The sequence below is a fragment of the Microtus pennsylvanicus genome, chromosome 9, assembly GCF_037038515.1.
Source record: "Microtus pennsylvanicus isolate mMicPen1 chromosome 9, mMicPen1.hap1, whole genome shotgun sequence".
Lineage (NCBI taxonomy): Eukaryota > Metazoa > Chordata > Mammalia > Rodentia > Cricetidae > Microtus > Microtus pennsylvanicus.
In genome coordinates this window covers 16,284,578-16,306,952 of record NC_134587.1, presented here as the reverse complement: position 1 = coordinate 16,306,952, position 22,375 = coordinate 16,284,578, and the positions used below count along the sequence as shown (strand labels likewise).

At 42.3% G+C, this 22,375-nt stretch overlaps 1 protein-coding gene across 1 annotated transcript in view; it reads right to left on the bottom strand.

The window, feature by feature from the left end:
• Scn3a (sodium voltage-gated channel alpha subunit 3) overlaps positions 1-22,375 on the bottom strand; it is a 106,658-nt gene that overhangs the window by 70,743 nt on the left and 13,540 nt on the right. Inside the window, exons 2-4 of the mRNA XM_075985012.1 lie at positions 16,518-16,711; positions 5,586-5,899; positions 248-366 (exon numbers count right to left, since the gene is read on the bottom strand). Coding sequence (XP_075841127.1) covers positions 248-366; positions 5,586-5,849 — 383 coding nt within the window. The 5' untranslated portion in view covers positions 5,850-5,899; positions 16,518-16,711. The remainder of the gene's footprint in view (positions 1-247; positions 367-5,585; positions 5,900-16,517; positions 16,712-22,375) is intronic.

Sequence of the window (22,375 nt, the reverse complement as noted above, 5' to 3'; positions counted from 1 at the left end):
TTACACAATATGATCCAGTGACACACTTTCTAGCATGACTTCCTGTTTGATTCTAGAGCCATAATAACAATTTTATGATAAACTTGTTATATAGATAACAGACGGCCAATGGAAACCAATCCCTTAAACTAACAGTGTTACTATTCTCTGCAAATAAATTTTATAAATATTAAACCACGAGAAAAGGCATTTCATTGGAAATCAACCGCTGGAAACAGCATCTGGACAATTCGCGTGAAAAGGATATGAGTGGACCAAAATCTTAATAGCGATTTTCCTAACGGGGTTTAGCGGAGTTAAAATGTACAAGGCGGAGGTGGCACTGAATCGAAAGATCGCCTTCCCTTTATTCAACACCACAAAAGTCTGAAAAAGAAAACACAGGGGACATTACTAAGTTAGACACGTGGGCTTACTTGAAGCATTTACGATGCGCACCAAGAACTTTTACCTGATTTGTTCGTTCAAATGTGTTTGTTTAGATGAGTTGGAACTTAACAAATACCCTGTTTTCTTCTAGATACAGGCTACGTGTTTCTCCTCTAAGCATATAGCCACAATAAAGGTGTATTTGGCCAGTATGTGGTCTGTCTCTAAGCCTCTAAACTTGATACAAACTGATAGCCCTACGCATTTTTTTTAAATCAAATTATACAGCCTTACAGAGTTCATTTTCTATTTGAGGCTTGCCATCTGTCTCCAACTTCGGTAACTTCTCAGATTATTTTGTGTGCATAACTGTTAAAATAATCTTTTCTGATAGTTCAGTCGTATCAAAGTGCTAACCCTAATTTTGCAGTGGCCTTCCTTCATCTCTGTGGCATCTTTTTTTTTTTGATTGAAGACATTTTGATAAGTCATAGAACCTGATTTTGTGGGCAGAGAAGGACCTGATGTGTAGCTTAGGCTGAGAACAAGACAGCTGCACTGAAAATTCATCTTAAATACATGACTGCAAAGGCCACGCCACAGTTCAAGTCTATGATCTGGAGCGTGCAATAATCACCTTAACATTTAAGCTATGCAGACCCATGACTACCTGCCAATCCCCCAGGATGGATCATTTTTTATTTTTTACCGCTAGGGTCATCACTGCTGCAGCCACTGAATCCACTTGTCAGTCCCACTCAGAGCCTGTCAGTCTCCCCGAGCTGTGACTCTGATGAGCGTGCTCACAGAATCAAGGACGAAGGCTCCACCTGCGGAGAGTCTGCCCCTCTCCAGGTAAGCCCATCCATCCATCAGCCCCCTCTGTTCAAAAAGGAGTTTAGAAAACACCTCCTTGCTCAAACAATTGTCAATAATTGAATTTCGGAGACGGGCAGACATTGAGGTATTTTAAACATTCTCCTCAGGTAATTCTAACACTCAGGCAGTGGTACGATTCAATCCTTTTTTTCATTCTCAAAACCCAGATCACCTCCCCGCTCCCATTTTCCTAGATAAATCGCACCACCTTCTCATAATTCCCTAGCCGTTTCTCTTGCCAACAGGTCTTCGTATATTACTCTGCACTCTTCATACATTGCTTGTAATCACCATCAAGTAGCAATTTCCACGTCGGGCTCCTTCCCGGGAGAACCTGGTTAGATGTTTTCATAAGCGACGGAGCACAAAGAGCCTGCAGCCTATAGTTGCCTTTCTCCCACAGTATTTAATAGTGCCGTTTGCAAATAAACACTTGTGCTAATTAAATATGGGTTTACCTTGAAGGCGTTGTTCACCTTCACGACATCTGTTGTAGGTACTTAATAACATGTTTGCTCACTTTAACTAAGGCCATATCCATCCATACACAGTGACTAGCTACACACTCTGTTTGAAGAGGCAGGCGGGAGTGTTTATACTGTGAGCAGAGAGGGCAGGGACAGCAAGCCATCCTCTCTCCACCTTCCTGTGTTTGCGACCATGGAGTCGACCATTACCAGACTAACCACTTTCAATGAACTGCGCTCTCTAAATTCTAAGAGGAAGGCAAGAAAACTATCCCTTGCTAGTATCCGGAGTATCTGCAAGTGATCCTGCACCTTGCTAAGCCTGCCCTTGAACTTCAAAAGCATTAGTGGATCGTCCGGCATCCACAGTCAAGCAATCAAGAGCCATTTAGGCATCAACATCAACCACGGTGTGTAAAAGTTCCCAATAATTTGAAGTGCATTAACTCACAAGCTTTGAAACAATTTCCCTGAAAAACAAAAAAGGAGTTTCTACGTGCAACATTAGAAGGGAGTTTTATTATGAAATATCTCTAAAAATCTAGGAAGCGGGGATGAACAGTCTTTTAAAGCATGAAAACTTTGTCTTGGCCGGCAAGGTGAGCCTGTCTGGGCGTGCTAGTGGATCCTGGGTTGCTGAGTGCAGTACATCCGCCCGGAATTTACAGCTCAGGCACAGGACAGAACCGAAGAACACACACCCTGAGCGCTGAGAAACAAGGAGTAAAATTCTATCGCTCTACGTAGTGACCGAGTTCCATGGAGATGTTTGAAATGTGGAGCTTTCTCATGCTGTTGAATGTTGTATCTACACCAAAAATGACATGAGGACACAACAGTGGGCTGGGTGGTGGCTAAAGAACACCAGCCCTAAAGTCAGGTTTCTAAGTAATAAGCAGTGAGGCACCTTGAAAAGGTTTGATGCATAGTGCCAAAATCCTTGCAAACCCTGTGGCCTGTTTGTGGCAACAGTTATTTTCTACTCTGGAACGCTGCTTCCTTCTTTTCTGCTGGGTGAATACTCATAAGCTCACTGAAATTCTTGGCATTGTGAAGGAAGCTGCATATGACACCTCAAGGCAGCAGGGCGGCATCAAGCACTGAGTAAAAAAAAGAAAAAATGTTGCAACCAATCTTGGAGAATCCTTCTTGACATTCACTGCCCCTGCAGAGAGTTTGATCAGCGGTCAAGAGCTCCGAAGCTGGGCAGACTAGGCTCAAAGCCTTGGTCTGCCACTGATGGAGAGTGACCCTGGTCAGTTAAGGAACTGCCCTTGGCTTTCCTTTCCCATCTGCAGACTGAAGCTAACAATAGCAACTGCCTCCCTGGCTCACTGGTATGAAATGAACTGGAGTATCCAAGTGGCTCCTCACATAGGGTGAGCCCAACAAATGTTAGCTATTATTATCACGCCACTATTTTTAAGCCGTTAACCTGGCCAACTTAAATGCCATTAAGATACGTTGTGGTATTACTCATCTAGTTATATTAGTCCCTAAGATACATCACTAATTAGTGACAGCAAATCGTTACCTGAGGCCCCACAGCTCCATGCCGCCTTTTACATACCTTGTCATATAGTGGCATGGCTTCGTGCTACGGTAAAATTCTCAGTTCATGCATCAGCTCCTCCCTTTGGCTCCTAAGAATCACACGTCACTTTCCTGAAAGTAGCTGCTTAAATCCTCACCCTCAGAGATATTTCATAAATGAAGCCAGGGCAGGCGGCAGTAAAGGGGCTGTCCAGAGCCCTAGCTATGGTTCAGAATCACTGCCAGTGAATCATGACCCGAGTATGGTTTCCACTTGGACTGAGAAATGCCTGTCCCTTCCAGTGCACAGAGAACAGGTCTGTTTTCTAGTGCCAGATTCACATGAACCAAGCTTGGATGCCTGGCCTGTAACCTCAGATGCCAATCAATATACAATAAAATGGGTATGTTATTTTTCTCATGTGGAAAAGAATTGTAGTGATGCTTGTCCCACAGGAAATCTTTGAGAAAATAAATTATGGACAGAAGAGTCCTTGTTGAACATGGAGTCCAAACAGCTTACTTCATTTAATTGGTGGGGGAGGGTATTAATATCATCTCTTAGATAGCCTAGGGTAGTCCTTTCACAAAGAGGTGATGTTGTCTTTGGGAAGGAAATTCTTTTAATATAAGTAAACATAGCCCTTCATTGGATAATATCTCTATTTTTCTACTCCCCACCCCACCCAGCCATAAGAATAATCAAACTGTTTGCCTCCTTAAAAGAGGTAATAATACCTTTATCTTATCAAAGTAAAACATACTCTGTGTCCTTACAATAACTTTAAAAAAACATATACTTTGGGGTTTATAGCTCAGGCTGTACTTTTAGATCAGGCTGGCCTTGAGCTCACACTCCTTCTTGCTCTGTCTCCCAAGTGTGTGACAGCACATTTGGCTGCCAATGCATATTTTAGGCCAGAATTCCTCAAATTCTGTCATTTTCCCAATTTCTGAGAGGAGTCGCTTATTATTATTCATACTTTATAACAACAGTTTCCAAATCTCAAATATTTCTTGATCATCTCTGCAGTAAACACGGAAATTTATTTTAGAAACCCAAGAATGTATGTTTAATTGGAAGCATATGGATGTATATTTAATGCCTTCCTTTCAAAAGGAAAGAACTTTTTTAAATATTTATTTTATTTGTATGCATGTGTTTGTTTATGTGCATACGTGTGTGAGCATGCTCACAGGGGCCAGAGAGAGGTCAGCTGCCCTGGAGCTGTCCTTGCTGACAGTCATGAGCCTCCTGATGTGGGTGCTGTGAACCATTTCCAGTACTCCATAAAAACAGCAAGTGCTCTGAACCACTGAGTCGTCTCTCCATCCCCAGGATGAATAACTTCAAATTGTGTACTACTTAAAGGAGGCAACATCTTCAACCACTGCCTTGAAAAAAATTCTATTTTGTCAAGTAAAAGTGTTTTGTTTCTTTCTTAATTCACAAGTCATCAACTCAAAATGATGGTAATCTTTACAAAGAACTGTTTTATTGTTGTGAAGGCAAGCTATAAATCGTGATTAAAAAGAGACAAAATATCCATTTAGGAATTTAAACAGTACCCTTTATTTAGATTCTCTACGAGTTTCACGAAGTTGGTTTAACTATAGAAAATGTCTAATTCTGTCAGAACTACGAAGCTATTTTGAACGTGGATAAACATAGACATTGTTCCTTTAAATTATGTGAGGATTAATATTGCTATTGTTATTATCCTCGTTATTATTTTCTCCTCTAATCTTAATATTTCTTTCTTTGTGGAAATGTTTTAAATATTTCCAGGTGGCTCTAGAATTTAGCTTAGGACAATTTCAGTGACGCCTGTAGAAGTTCCTAATCATATGCCAGGTCAGAGATAAAGACTAAAAATGTATGCCTAGGTAAACATGCATCTGCATAAATTATCTGTCTACAGGGAGAGATGTAGATCACTGTCTTCTAGAACACAGATGATTGTAAGAAACATCAAGCCAAGAATGAACTAAAAACTAAGTAGAACATCCACCCCCTTTCGCCCTCATGACTACAATTTTGCTGTCTATCAGGCAGTTAAATGGGTTAGCAATAGCAGATACTTATCTTCGCTGTCAACTCTAAGTTTCCCCATTCATCTTGATACTGTGAAATGGTAGAAGTTGTTTATGCTTATTCCTCTTATTTAACTTCTTATGAATCTTCTGTGTTTGCTTTACTGTGCTTCAAGATGTCTGACAGTAAAGAGTGCTATAGAAGAATCCTTCACAAATGAAAATTACAATTCTCTAACGTACATAAGCCCTGCTTTGCACATCTAATTGGGAATGCATTGGCCAAGTAACATCAGCACTCACTTTCTTACTGACGTAGTAGGGGTCCAGGTCCTCCAGAGGCTCTGACACCATCTCTGGAGGAATGTCTCCATAGATAAATGGAAGGTTCTTCCCAGCTTCCAAGTCACTGTTCGGCTTTGGTTTGTTCTCATCGTCAATGTCTTGCTCTTTCTTGGGCTTCTTGGCTTTCTCTTCTGCAGCACGCTTTTCGATAGCAGCAAGAGATTCTCGCGTGAAAAGGCGGAAGCTCTCAGGTCCTGGGGGTACCAGCAGTGCCTGGGCCATCTTTTCATCCTGCACATTTAATTGCGTTTAGCTTCTTGCATAAGAATTGCCTAAGTGGACAGAAACCACACATAAGTGTTAAGAAAGAGAAAGGCGGAGAAGGAATAAGAAAGAAAAACCTGTGGTCATTGGCTTTGGGGAAAAGAAAATATTGTCCTATTTTGGTGATTAGTTACAAATTTTACTTGAGAAACAGCATCTAAAATGATTTTCTGTTATTTCCAATATGCTTCAGTAATTTAAAATAATAAATTTAATAAACAGAGCGAAAGCCTGTTCTGAGTACTTATTAGCTTAATGTAGCCATTTTCAATGTATGCGTATTTCAAATTGTACACAATATATAAGGTCTATTGGTTGATTGAAATAATAAAACATTAAAAATCATCTTTTCTGAGACCTTGAGTCCAAATGCATTATAGTACATTTTTGCTAACAGAACAATGACAGTAATGTTTGTCAATCAATTTAAGGGATCATTTTCCACCACACTTCCTGCATCACAATATATTAACTTCCCAAGTAAGTGTTGATAGCAGCACAGTTGTTGTGATACATGCCTGATCCATTACACTGCAGAATAGAGAAGAAATTTTGTCTAACCCAACCATGTTCTGATTGTCAGCATCATTAACTGAATCACTGAGAAACATCTTGGCAGCAGTGGCTTAATGGAAGCCAGTGCTTTCAGAAAGACTTCTGTCTGTTAAAAATACATACGTATCTTCCTTTATTTATGTGTGTACATATGCACTACTGTTCATGTATGGGTACGTGTGCATGTGTGTGGATACACATGTGCGTGCAAATGTGCATGCACTTGTATGTCCATGTGTGGATGGAATGTGCAATGTGCATGCACCTGTATGTCTCTGTGTGAGTGCATATGTGCATGCACTTGTATACCTGCATGTGGATGTAATGTGCGTGCACTTGTATACTGCGTGTGGATGTAATGTGCGTGCATTTGTATACTTGTGTATGGATGCAAATGTGCAAGCACTTGTATATCTGTGTGTGGATGCAAATGTGCACACACTTGTCTACTCATGTGTGGATGCAAATGTGCACACACTTGTATACTCATGTGTGGATGCAAATGTGCACACACTTGTATACTCATGTGTGGATGCAAATGTGCACACACTTGTCTACTCATGTGTGGATGCCTATGTGCACACACTTGTATACTCGTGTGTAGATGCAAATGTGCATGCACTTGTATACTTGTGTATGGATGCAAATGTGCAAGCACTTGTATATGTGCATGTACTTATATACCCATGTGTAGATGCAAATGTGCATGCACTTGTCTACTCGTGTGTGGATGCAAATGTGCATGCACTTGTCTACTCGTGTGTGGATGCAAATGTGCATGCACTTGTCTACTCGTGTGTGGATGCAAATGTGCATGCACTTGTCTACTCGTGTGTGGATGCAAATGTGCATGCACTTGTCTACTCGTGTGTGGATGCAAATGTGCATGCACTTGTCTACTCGTGTGTAGATGCAAATGTGCGTGCACTTGTATACTCATGTGTGGATGCAAATGTGCATACATTTGTATATCCGATGCCAGAGGACAACCTGTGTGTCACCCTCAGAAATGCCATGCACCTTTGAGGCAGTCTCTCATTGGCTGAGAGATCGCTGATGAGGGTAGACTGGTCAGTCGGTGAGCCCCAAGGAGCCATTTGTTTCTGCCTTCAGCACTAGTACCCCAAGAGTGTGCCCATGCTTGATATTTTCTATGTGGGTTCTGGGAATTGAGCTCATATCAACAGGCTTGTAGGGGTACCACTTTAACAACTGAGACATCACCCCAGCCTTTTTCCTTTTTAAAATTAAGCCAAATCTTTTTGTCGTTTAGTTTTTCTCTTTGGATCCTTTGGAGTCATTGGATTAGCCAGGCAAGCTATCTTTAGTACCTCTTTGGGTTTACTGCTCTTCAACTACTTGAGACAATTTTTGATATTGTACTGGACTTTGCAGGTGTAGCAAAACTCTGGCGAATGGACTCTTAGACCACACTCCTGGTTCTGCACTGTAATTCTGTCACTTACAGGTTGTGTGATATTGGATAATGTGCCCCCTATTGATTCAGTCTTCATCTATTAAAGGGGGGGATGGTAGAAAATTTGATCTCTCGTGATTGCTAGGAATAAATGAGTTAATTTATATTGTTTCTAAAAGCAGCTCTTTGGAGGAAAAATCACTTTATTAATGGTACGTATCATCAGCTCTGCCTATCAGTTTCCTTGTTATGTGTCAAGAATCCTCCCAAGCTAACTGTTCTCCTCTAAGTGAGATCTGGATGTGCTGGGGCAGCTACTGACCCAGAGCTTCCGAAAAGCCTGGAGAATTAAAGTCCAGGGACACAAGCCTCTCACCTGACGTGAGAGGAGTGGAGAGAAGGCAAGGGATTGGAGGGCCCTGGCTCTGTTTCTCAAGGAAAGTAATGACTTTCTGCAGGAATTATGACAAACTGTCAAAAACACAGGAATCTGGTGATAGGAACATTGGAACCAAAGTCACAGCTACTTTATTTGTATTGCCCACGAAAATCACCACTTTAAATTCCAAAAAGGAAAGGAGAAGCCACGACAGCAAACTGTGATGTGTCCATCAGTCATCTTGTAGAAGGATCTGCTGCTGCAGCCTGAAATTAACTGTCAAAGTCTTGTGAAGTTGCCTCCATTCCCAGCCTCCTCCAGGCCCCACATTGTTCTCCTCTTGGGCAGTTTGCTCCTAAGTCCCCTTCCTGAGGCTTGGCTAGTTGCTGTGTGGAAATACTAAGCACACAATCAGAAAACCTGGCTGGTTTAGTAAAGAGGACAGATGATATGGCTTTATTTTTATTGAATTTGGACTGGAATTACTAGTTCCCTGATGTGTTCCAGCGGCAAGAACTGTTCTCAACCTGAGAGGTGTTTAAATCAGCGTTTATAACATTGTGCCGTCACATGGAGCCCTGTCAAATGTCAGTTCTTTCTTTCACTCATTTTGCAAAACACCTGTTTAGTGACTCTGAGTTTTTTGTTTGTCTTGCTTTATTTATTTTTCTAGATCAAGTAGCGCATGGATTAGAAAGGGAGCTAACAGTTCCATTTGACTTAGAGATGGAGTAACCATTTATTCTGTGCTGTGTACTCGTGGCAGGCTGCAGAAAACTGAATTAACGCTTTCAGTACGTCCCTTTGAACCCATCCTAGGTTGTGCATCTCTTGATTTTTGAAATCTGGATCTCTCTCTCTGGACAGCTTTGGCTGTTCTGGAACTCACTCTGTAGACCAAGCTGGTGTTGAACTCACAGAGATCTGCCTGCCTCTGCCTCGAAAATTTTGGGATTAAATATATTCACCGCTATACTTCTAAATGTGGAAGTCACTGTTTCCTGCTCGTTTTTAATACCCAGAGAATCAGAATCTCCCTGTTGTACAGCTCTGGTCATGAACTCAGTGCCTATGTGCCATCCCAGTTGCTAAATAAGAAAAGCCATAGTGGGGCAAACATGGTGCTTTCCTGGTTGGGTAAAGTGCCTTTTATATTTGAGCGTCATGTTGAACGGACAGAGAGGAAGTGATGCTGAATCTGGGGTGGGCATCTGGGGACTCTGTAGAGTCACCCTCGGAGAGCCTGGCTGTGTCGTTTAGCCCTGCCAAAGCCACGGCATTATGGAAGAACCTCAGAAAAGCTCAGTGGCTAATGCTCTTGTTGCAGAGGCTGACAATCTGAGCTCATTTCCCAGAACCGGCATGGGGAGGGAGAGAACCAAATACCCTAAGCTGTTCTCCGTGTTCCACATGCGTGCGGTGCTATGTATACACACACACACACACGCGCACACGCACACGCACGCACGCACACGCACAGGCACACAGAGAGAGACAGAGACATACACACACAGAGAGACAGAGAGAGAGAATTTAAAAGGATTTTTTAAAAGAACCTTATTTTAAAGATGCCAATACTTTGTCATTAAAAAACGACTGGTTATACATTGATTGCATTTGGTTTCACCGAAAGCTTCTAAACCTTCAGCTTTCAAAATAAAATTATATTTTAAATGCCAAACGTGAAAAATCTCTCAATAATCTCCATAGTTCACTCTGATTTCTTCAAAATGATATGGAGCAAAACACTACCACAAAAATCATAAAAACAAAGGGTCCGTGAAATTCTCAGACAGTTTTCTGAGCCCTGAGACATATTAGTCCCTGTTCTCCACTTTTCCCTGATGTGGAGGAATTAGAGAGTGGCCAGTATTTGGACCAGCTTCTATATCCAGTGAGCCCAGGATCCCCTAACTTCTCTTACCACTTTGCTGTATTGTAAAGTCCCATTGACTTCCAGTTCTCATAAAAATGTTTTTCCACTTCTTTCTAGTTCATTGAGAGCTTATTATACAGAACCCTTACATAACTTTATATCCATGTCAGAACAGATATTTAAATTTTAATTCCTATTGAAGCCTTGATGTGGAGTATATAATATTCATGAGTATATGTGCACTATAATTTATTAAAATAATCAGTTTTATATGCTGTGTTGTCTCCAGAGCTATCTTTTCAGGAGCAGAAAAGGTAAGAGAAATCCAAGGAGATGACCCTCTTGATTAAAAAGCAAAGAACTCAAATGTGAGTATTAGCAAAACAAACACACCCATCTGCCAGTTAATACAAAAATTGACACTCAGTGCTTCTTTTTGTAAAACTCGATCACAGAATTTGATACCTAGAAGGAACCCTTGGACCATGTACTCAGGAGCTATTTGTCACAGGAATAATATGAACCAGCGACATTCCATGGACCAGCCCTTTCCTAGAGGAGATGGCGAACCAGTGCAAGATACAGACGCTAACAGAAGTTAATACAGGCAATTAATACATAACCATATACATTTGGCTACCAAAGTTCACAAATTGGATCTATTTATTCTGATCAGGCAAAGGAAGGAGAGGTATGATTTATAAATTTTCCTTCAGGAAGTGGTAGGTTTTCGAAACTAAACAGGATTTGGCATGTGATGGCAGTGTAGCGACAGTCTGGAAAGGGCTGGTTGGAAGATACATCACTGGAGACACCGAGCTAAGGTGTATGTGTGCATGCAAGGGGCCAAAGATGAAAAGGAACATGGAGAGCTTGGTAAGTACTGTCAGCAGTTCGTTAAGGCTGACACCAATCTGCACAAAAGACTGATGTGAGTTCAGCCTGCAAGGTTAGAGTGTGGTGCACCAAGGGTCTTCAACGGCTTGCTTAGGTAAGCATTGAAGTGGAGGGACACAATCAACTTGAAGATAAGCAAGTCAGAGGCAGCCTTATGGGAAGACAGGAAGGGAGAGATCTCAGAGCAATGGTTTCTGTATGACTCCTGTATGAGTTTCGGTAGCCTCCTTTATCCCTTTACTGGCATATCCACAACTAGACAATTCTAGGGAACTGTCTATTCCTTTCTCAGGAACTGTGATTATTTTTCTCTGGTATCATATCAAGGTTCTACAAAGGATAATTCATTACACTGGAATCAGAAATCCACAAACTTTTAATCAATCTTGTCTTTTGAATGTATCTTTTATACAATTATGCATCTTTATCTGATCATAATGAAGTATTTAGAAGATAGCAGCACACTGTTATGCAAATCCTCCCATTTTGATGAATTTTGTCATATGACACCCCAAAGCACATTCCTTAATGTTGCCCATGATCACATGAGAAAAGTCAGAATGTATTGGGGGTTGTCATGCTCCCAGGGGCAGGTGAGAGCGCTCCCAAATTCCAATTCCTCTTGGGAGCTCCAGTTTAACACTGACAAGTGCTATCATTTGCTTTTTCTGAGTGACAAGCTTTTCTTTTATTCATTTTTAAGAATACATGCGGCAAATACCCAAGTCTGAGTATCACTATTTGCCATTATTCATTCAAATGATCATGGTGTTTCATGACTACACATACACACACACACACACACACACACACACACACACACGACAGAGGAGACAGACACAGAGACACAGAGATAGAGAAATGGAGAGACAGAAAGAGAAGAGCAGACTAGCTTGACTCTTGACTCCTATAATTGCCCTGGACTCCTTCTAGAAACAACCAAGCAGCTCTAGTGTCCAGCAGAAATACTCTGGGTATTTCTTCCATTTCATCATATAAAATATTAAAACTGTGGCTTCTTTAGGGTTGAGATTTACTGTTTCATCAGAAATTTCTTATGTGGTCTGACATTTTTTTTTCTTACTGGCGGTATGTGGTATGATCAATGTAGTTGACTGCACGCCTGCTGAGATAGCTGCTGAACCCCTGCAACTACTGCATGATCAGTGCAAATGCTAAACCATGACCAAGGCAAGTGGGATCTTGGTATGATTATGAGACTAGCATGGACGTCACAGTCTTCCCTATAAAGCGTCCTTAAGAGTTCCTGCCATGTCTTTGGCAATAGTACTCAAGAGGGAAGCAGTCGGTGAAACGGGGAGAGGAGAGTCCACCTGCAGCCCTATGTGAGCAGGCAAGGAGGTGGCGATTGTAAATGGACTCCAGTCTTTCTGCTGGATGAGAACAGGTTGCTATCCTTTCTAGTCTCCACATCCCGTCACTATGATAGGGAGAATTACAGCAAGGGCGGTGCATACTTTGTAGGCTTCATGTGACATCTGCATATGAAAATCCACCTAAGCGGTGAGCACGGTGACCCAGAGAGAGAGCAGGCCACTCAGACGGCAAGAAAACCCATAGGCAAATGCCTGTTCAAGGACATGGAAAACCAGCAGCTTTTGTAGCTGACTTGATGCCGAGAACAAAGTTTGGGAGCCACACCTCATTCCCTGGTCTCTGGAGTAAGCCACAGCTGACAATAGCCCAGGAGAGCAGCAGAGGAGATTTGTAAGGCAGAATAATAAATTCTGATCAGCACCTATTGAGTTGGAGATGCCCGGGGGCCATCTGGTAGGTAATTAAAATGTGTGTCTAAGATGCAGAAAAGTTGTCTGAGCTGAGAAAATGTTGATTAAGGGGCAAAGACCTCACATAGCATCATTTAGGAACAACATGAAGAGATGAAAAAGCAGATCTAACATGGCTGCCAGTCTTGAAGGCAGGGGGACATAAAGGGTACCAGGCAATGAGGCCAGAGTGGTTACCCACACACAAGAAGAGAAGCTTGCAATATGTTAATTAGAGGTCATGTATTGGATCCAACAATGAGCTGAAATGGCCATCTTAAGAAAAAATGAGAAAGGGGCCCAGAAAAACTAAGTGATATCTTCTGAAATGGTCACATGCAAACACACGTGTTACATCGAGACAAAAAAAAAATCTGTATATTCTATTTTTTGTTGAATTCATTTTGGGGATATTTTTGTCCTATTGTATTGTATCTAGCTATTTTACTGTTGGATTTTCTTAAGACCTAAGTTGTATATAAATAACTACATAAAAATTAATTTGAGCCGTTCAGTTTTGTTTCCTGTGTCAGTGTGCTATGACTTTATCACAAGCTAATGAACGTATGTAAGACCAACCAGTATCATGGGCCTACACCCTGCTAGCTGTTAAAGGATCAGAGTCAGAGAAAAATCACACAGTAAACGGTCGGGACATGCTGAGGAACGTTCAGACTCTCAAGGCAAAACACACACCACCACTTGTGTGGTCCCTGGGTTCTCATCTTTACTAATTTTCCAGAGGAGACAGTTGGAAAATCTCATTGTTAGCTCTATAACCTGTTAATATTCTCTCTTCCCTTTTCTCTCTCTCTTCCTTTTTCCTTCCTCCTCCCTCTCTTCATCTCTGTGAGTGTCTTTTTCTTTTTTTATGATGCTGCATGCTACAGACAAAATCGATTAGTTGCAGTCTGTTACATCAGGAAGCTGCAAATTTACCCTCTTCAAGGATGGAAAGTTACTCTATGTCCCATAACTCAAAAGATCTTACACTCCCCCCCCCCCCCCGCCCCGTACAAAAGAAATTCACAGTGTATTTCCATGTACTTGATGATGAATGAGTTAATATGAGGGCCTGGGCCCATTGCCAAAGGAAATGTGTGCTGTGCTCTTGGTATCCACAAAAGAGATTATTATAGGGAAGGCAGAGTCTAAAAGATAAGATGAACCAATTAAACATCTACTGCTAAAGAAAACTGTTTATTTTTGTGGTACTGAGGATCTTACCCTGTCCTTATGCATCCTAGGTAGCACTCTACCTAAGCTAGATCCTCCTCAACCTGAATAAAAGGTTTTACTTCTTTTGTGTGTATGTGTGTGAGTATGTGTGTGTGTGCATGTGTTTGTGTGAGTGAGTGTGCATGTGTGTGTGTGTTTGTGCATGTGTGTTTGTGTGACTAAGTGTGTGTGTGTGTGTGTGCACGCGCATTCATGCCTGCTTGCTGGGGATTGACTCTGGGGCTCACAGGTGGTAGACAAGCTAAACACGAGCTTGACCTCTGAATGATACCTACACCTACTCTTTCCAGCAGAACTCTCACTTAGGACTAATACCGTCCCATATTTACTGGAGTATGGCTGTTAGTACTATAAAGAAGAGCAGAATGGTTTGTTGAATATATAGATTGAGTATTTGGCACACTGTATTAATAACCACTAGATAGCCACAAGCTGGGGTTACATCATACTTTACATATTTCAAAAGAGCTTTGGAATTATAACTGACTGGGATGACATCCTAACCAGATGACTTTGAGATTAAATACTAGCAGTTAAGTGATTTCTACATATCAGATACGCCAATGCAATTTGTGCCTCTGGCCTTATTTAGACACATTGCAAATTTACGGATGGGCTTGCCCTATTGATATTATTTATTCTTATTTTACATATCAATAAATGTAAGTCCATGTCAGCTATACAACTTGTCTCAATTTCAAAGTTAGTAAGCTGAGCAGCCAATAGTCAAATCTGGACAGTTCAGACAAAAAAACTCATATTTCTAAGACCGTGAAATGACCAGATTTCTCACTCATATTTGCTGACGTGGAACTAAGATGGCAGCCATATTACTTGGGAATGACTGTGTGTGGAATCTGCATTGGAAATACATGGGTTCCACCTAAGAGGCTGAGAACGCTAACCCCACTTGTGTAAGCAGGGAACACTGAAAACAGGAAAACATTGATGATAAACATTAGATACATATGTACCAAATGTATGATAAGATATAGTAGTCACATATGTAACCAACATGTTCACATATATGCAGGGAACTTCTGAGCTGTCTTAAAAGGCATGCTAGCCCTAGGCTTGCTCTTCTTGGGCATGTGTCTTTCAGTGTCTAATCAAGGGCGTTGGCACCTCTATTAGTCTGAATAAACTCATCAAGAAAAGTGATTCTGTGGCAAAGTTACCAGGCCATTGTTGAATACCAAAGCAACCCTGACTTTCTTTTACTGATGCTCCCTCTCTGTCTACTGATAAGCACGTGACTTGTCAGCACATGATGTTATTCATTTATTTCCTGCTTAACAAGTGGATTTATTATTGTCTTTTTCTTCCACGGACTCATATCATGTGGGGAGAACTGGTCACAGGAAGAAAGCCCAAGTCCAACTCTGTCTTTGCTATGATTATCTAGGAAATCATAATTAGCTCATAGGGGCTGATGTTGACTGTGACTTTGTCCTCCTCTGACGGCTTATAAGCCGAGGAGACAAGCACCAACTAATGACAACAATTAAGCCAACCTTGTTCTACAGGCATCAGCCTTACTGGCTTTAATAGCTCTTGACATTTCCTCCTGAATGTTTGCAAACTGCAGTAGGTTTTCTGTGAGCCCCCGTGCACACTCCACCCTGGATACCTCTTCTAAGCTCTTTTGCAATCAGTGCTTAAGGAAGTGAGAGGTGACCCCATCCTGGCCAACGTAATGTCAGGAAGATTTGTCAGGGTGCAGTCTGTTAAAGCGTTTTATGCTGGTTAGAAAAGAAATAAGAGAAAGGCGTGTTTTCTGCCTTGCATGCCCCCCCTTTTGATTTACATCAGACTAGTATCCCTAACACTCGCTCAGCTTGCTTCCAACCACAGCGGATGCCACTCTGAGGGCAAAGCTGACACAGTGAGTGTGGCCGATCACAGAGACATGTTTACCCTTGGGCTCTTGATGGACGGCTCAGCTCTTGGACCCAAACAACCTCTGCACTGCTTGTTATGTCTAATAAACCTTTTTCCTGAATACAATCGTTCTAGACAGTTTCCCTAGTTAGCGGCTGCTGATATACCAAATAGACAAGTACTTCTGGTCAGTTCAAAACCTTAGCCAGTCCAGAAGCCAGCTTGCATCAAATGCTAACCACACGTTCGAGAAACAGGTGAGCGCTGGGTCTAATTACCAAATAAATATAATAAAATTCAAAATAAACACAATGCCAGGCAATTTATAAAATGCCCAACACAAAGGTCCCTCTTAAAAGAAAAAGAAATCGAGATGGGCTAATTTCTCTTCCTGGCATTTGGCGTCATTCCATGCCCCAAGGCCATCCCTGCCAGGCCTCTTCCATTTGCTTATCCATTGGGAGAAACACACTAATGGGAGGGGGTGCCCCTTTCTGCCTCCTTTTTGTCGGAGCACAGCTGCCCTGGCCAGCAATAGAAAGTTCAGCTCGCGTTGCACAAACACAAAGTTATTCTAAAGGAGTAGGTTCGATACCTTTGAGAGACACAGCACCTCTGTTTGGAAAAGCTCCAGGCCCCTTCTGGGAGTTATCTCATCTGTTCTTACAATATCCCTAGAAGGGATTCTGTGGTTTTTCCCCAGTAAGTCACTCCTCCACGAATCCTTGACAGATATGTCATTGCTGACTAACTCTGGTGTGCTTGACTTCAGCTCTCTCGCTCCATTGTCTGCGTGGAAAGAGAACACAGTGGTATTAGCTGGGCACGCTGGGCACTCAGTGCGGTGGGAACGCTGGCTCTGGGTCCTGACCTGGGGGCTGGGTTTACCTATGGCTTTTGATCAGAAAAGCAGCTTGATGCAAAGCAGGCCCTTTGATCCTGTTAGACAACATGCCCTGGCATGCTGCAGGAAGCAGGGCCAAGAACCGCTGCCAGGATCCCAGGGCAGGGGTGGGGCTCTCTGCCCCAGCTGCCCTGGTTCATTTGGTCTTTCTAGAGACGTGCTGGCTCATGGAGGCTTCTGTCCTAAATGCTACTTTCTTGTCCCCTTGCCCCTTCTATGTCTTCCCCTTGGCTTTTTTTCCCCTCCAATACCTCAAAAACCACAGCAGGAGCTAAGAGATTCTAATTCCTCACTTTTCTCCCCTTCTGAATGGTGGTTTAATTGACTCATTAAGATATTAAGATAAGACAAACGTCATTCAATGGCTTCCGAAGGTAAATGGTAGACAAGCCTGTTAAACCAGAGTGCTATAATAACCTAAACTATCTGATCTCTTCTCTCTCTCCCTCTCCCTCTCCCTCTCTCTCTCTTATATCAATGACTTATCACAGGTTAACTCAATAAACGTGGTTTTTCAGAACAAGGTAGCTAGTCTAAACTCAGAAGCTGCTTCTTAAAACAATATGTGCTTTAATCCCCCTCCGCAATGTTCACCAAATCAAGAAATCTTCATTTTCCGTTTTCTGGCAAAAAGTAGGTCCTTGTTTTAAAATTTCATAACACCTAATTAAAATTTCTGTCTTTAGATGAACTCTCTCCCAATTCACCAATCTTTCGTCCTGTCCTGTCACCAGACACAGAATATTATTAAACCCTGTCAGGGGCGCTCAGTGATTTACAGTCACTTTAGCAGAGATTGACAACGACCTTGTGACCAGGCCTGCACCTAGCTCTCCAGCCTCTTCCTCTATGGTGGCAACAGCACAGCTCTCTCAGTCTCTGGGTGTGTAACATCACATGTCACCAATCCAGATGTCAGTTTCTTACATATAAGTGAAGATTGTATCCAGAAAATTGTTTTTTTTAGAATAGGATTTTAAATTAGCATATGTGCATATGTTCATACATAAGTATACATGTATGTGAATTTATGTAAAGTAGGTTTTCCACAAAAGCTGGAACTTCTTAATATATTAGCTTCACTAATAGTATCACAGATATTATTTTTTTTAACAATTTCCATGTGCTATAGACCAGATCTGGAATATCCACCAAAGATGGATGTACAGAAAGCTTGGGCCTTGGCCCTGGGGCCATTGGACAGGGCCTACTAGGAGGAACTTAAGTTACTAGGGTCACAGCTAAAAAGGAGTTATTGGGACCCTGATCTTTCTTCTTCCTGTCTCTGTTTCTGGCCATCATGAGGTGAACCAGCGTTTGTTCCAAAATTTGAACACATTGAACTCTGCCGTCACAGGCCCAAATTCACTAACAGGGTTATCCAAACATGGACTTCAGAGACATGAGCCAAAACTACAAATGCGATCCCTTAAATCGGTTTTCTCAGCTATCATAGTCAAATGTCGGAAGTGTGACAGGCGCTACCATACAGCAGCTTACGTATCTGAACTTAGGCTTCACGCTGAAATTACGAGTCCTCCAATAACCGCTAGTGTTTTTGACGTCCCAGAAACAATCCTGCTGAACATGGCTTCCCTCGCCTTCACAGCTCACAAGTAATTAGATTTTAAATACTCGGGTCTCTAGTTGGACATGTAATGAGAACGACTTTGAATAACCAAGAAATCAATTTAGTCATATTGCCTAATAGTCATTTGTGAGGGCTTCCCCGGGGACAGGGCGGAGGTGGGGTGTGAGGTGAGGAGAAGAGGTGAGTCTCACCAACCTCCCAGTCCAGAAGGCTCTAACTCATCTGCGGTCTCTCTGCTCCCCACCTCTGCAAAGCTGTATTTACCAACAGGAGGAAACGTATCTGATAGCTTAGGCTTCAAGTAGGAGGACGATGTTTCCAATTCCAAGTGGGTACTGGAAAGTGCAGGGATTTCTGGATGCAGCCTCCCACTCCAGTCTGCACTGTATCTTTTGCTTTCTTTCTTTTTATAATTTAGTATTTTAAGACAGGGTCTCGTGTAACCCAGACTGTTTCAAACTCACTTTGTAGCTGAATCTGACTGAGAACTCCAGGCCCCCCATCCCCCAACTTCTTAATGTTCTGGGACAATAAGCATGTGTAGCCACACCTGTCTCTTTTTTACTTCTTGAGACAAAATATCAACCAATGATCAGATTCAGATCGCTCTAAAGTCATTGTATAGCTCAGGCTGGCCTTGTACTTGTGATCAGTTTCAGGCTCCCAAAGTATTTGGGTTGGAGGCAGGCCTGTACCACCAACCCTGACTACTTTGTATCCTAACTTGACTTCCTCCTCACTTGCCTTTAACCTTGAGCTGTGTTTTACAGACTGACTGTGATCTAACATTTGATACCTTAAAACAGTTCTGAACTGCAGTGTAAGAATGACTTAGGCTGATTTTTATTTTTGTGAAACCTTTACTGTGTGCACATGTGTACAACACAAAAGGCTGCTGGCCACAAAGCCATGCACACGGGAAGTGAGGTCAGCAGGCTGGAGTTGGCATTCTTCCCCCGTGTGGACTGTGATTCAAATGCAGGAAGTCAGGCTCTGTGCCTTTTACCTGCTGCTGACCCACATCACCAGCTCCATGAAGCTACTTCACAAACATTTTATTGCATTTATTATCTTGTGGTTTCTGGTGGTTTGCCTGCATGTATATCTGTGTGCTAGGAGCGTGCTGTGTCATTAAGTCATTGTTCCAGTCCCTAGGCTACTTTTTAAAAAATAACTTTTTTAATTCCTGTTTTATTTAGAAAAGAATTTTGTACAATATATTTTGATCATATTCTTACCCCTTTCACCGCCTTCCATATCCTCTCCATCTCTCTATACACCCAACTTCATGTTCTCTCTCTCTCTCTCCTTTTTCCCCCTTTCTTTCCTTCCCTCCCTCCCCCTTCTCCCACCCCCATACAGATTTCCAGAGGTAAGTTGGGGTCAGGCAGGATCCGGGTATCTATTATTTTAAACAAATATTCTAGGTACATTTGACCTAGAAACACAGGCATCAAATTGAGAAGGGAAAGAGCGATGTCTATGAGGAATCTGATATGCGTTCATTATTTAATACAGGATAGAATCCAGCTCAAATTAACCCAGCAGCCAAGACAGGAATGGACCATGGATCTCAAGATTTTGATCTTTTTCACCAAAACAGAAGCAATTCCGGAAATTTCTGTGTAAAAAGACAAACATGGTCTAAGAACTAAACTGGAGAGATGAAAGTTTGCTTAGCATTGAGCCTAAGAAACAATTAAGTACTCGATGGGTATCCAAAGCCAATTTAGCAGATGTTCGTCTAAGCCCTAATCAAGTCAGTCTGCTATTGGAGGAAAGGAGTGCAGCCCAGTGAATCTCATTTAGGAAGTGGTACAGTGGTTCCTACCCATCGCGCTCATGTGAACCCAGCCGCAAGCTGAACCGAGAAAGCCTTCCTAAATGGTGAGCCTACCTTCAGCCCAATCTTATTAGAATTTCAGCACTCTAGACACTGTGGGGAGAGACCCCAAGACACAAATGAGGAAGTAGTAGTTCAAACAGCATGATAGGAATTTTACCCCGAAACTGGTCAATAGTACCAGCTGTAGAGCCCGAGACATATATACCATAAATTTATTTTTCTTAACCAATTCTTAATTTTACATTTGATGCCATTAACATCAAGAGGTAAATTTTCTAGAAAGTTGAACTTTTTAAATTCCCTTCAGTGTAATTTGGCAGCTTATTAAATTTTTATGATGTCCTAATTCCCAGAGTTCTGTGGTTAGGGACTCTATGACTGTGTTCTTACTTCTTACTTACGTATGTGAACAGGTATGCATAGAGAGTGACTGAAGTCTTGTGTGAATGTATGTGGTTTTTCATGGGCATGGCCATGTCGGGGACCCCAATGCCTCAGACCCATGAGAAATGGCTGTCTTCCTCTGGTCCATGTGCCAATGGCATCAGCGTGTACACGTGTCTACCTTAGTTTTCTCCCCTGGTCTTTATAGCCTGAAGGCTGCTTCCCTACAGATTGCTCCTACCAGGATTAGCTAAAGCTGTCTCCTTGTTCAACTGTATACAAAAACTCCGCTTCCATGTATATCTGTATGTAACAGCCCCTCCTCCTTGTTCAATTGTATATAACCTTGCTTCTGTGTGTATCTGTATGTCATAGCCCCTCCTCCTTGTTCAGCTGCATATAGCAACCCTGCATCCCTGTTTATCTATATGTAATAGCCCCTCCTCCTTGTTCAGCTGCTTATAGCAACCCTGCATCCCTGTTTATCTGTAATAACCCCCTCCTTGTTCAGCGGGGTATAACAACTGTGCGTCCATATTTATCTGCATGCAACAGCCCCTCCTCCTTGTTTAGCTCTATGCAATAACCACACCTCCATGTTCAACTGTATAAAATAAACACACTGAGCTTCGGGGGTACTGCAGCTTCTCTATGTGAGAGCCCAGCCTACCTGATCCCAGCTTTTCTAGGGGACCATGTGCTTTTCCTTTCTTCATCCCCTCACCTCCTTAGTTAGTTCAGTCCCTGGAGTCCTGAAGAGTGTAGCAGTTCACCAGGTAATCTTTAAAGACAGGCTCTCCTAGTGAGCCCGGAGCTAAACGCAAATCAGCTAAACTGGCTGGCCACCTGCTGCTGGGAATCCACCTGTCTCCCTTCCAGCACTGGGGTGACACCCAAACCCTGTTATGCCCAGCTTCTTATGTAGGCACTGGGACTCGAGCTGAGGTCTTCATGCTTACACAGTAAGTCCTTTACCGACTACGCTGTCTCTCAGGTCCCCTCCCCGGGCTTTAATATCCCTATTGTACTAGATCTTTGTGAGTTTACCATACTTCTGCCTCTTTGTTTTGTCCTTTCATTTGTGCCATTCATGCTGTCTTCTTTTCTTCCAACACAGTGTTTAAACGTAACACTGCTTCAGAACCTACAGGTTCAAAATCGCCCTGACTCATGGCCTGGAAAACCTTGCCCCCTGGGTACTTTGTACAGGAACTGACCAGGCTTAAAGCTGCTCACAGGACTTCTGGGCAGTGTTTGCATGAGGAAGGGACACACCTATTCTCCTTCTGTAACCAGGTAACGGCTCCATCTGCACCTGCTCAGTTGATTTTGAGCCTTGAGATGGTAATCACGAAGATGGCTTTAAAAGGCCAAACGACCTGTTGAGATGACGTGAAGTGAACTACTGAGCAGTGCCTAGGCAGTCAGCCACACAGCTGGCTGCCAGTGTCCCTGCCATTCTCCCTGGAGCACGCTTGACTCCCTTCATGGTGGTCTGTGGTCACTTAAACGCTGAAGCTTCTTTTAGTCGTATAGAATTTTATTTCCTGCTTTGCTCCCAGCGTGCTGTAGTCAGGAGAGTCACAACTAAATGTACATCCTAAAAGAGCAGCTCATTAACCCATGAGTCCCAGCTTGTGGTATATCATGTACATATGTAAAAGACTCTCCCTGTCTTGACCTTTTTATTGAATGTGATCTAGAAACCAACAATAGCAAAAAAAAAAA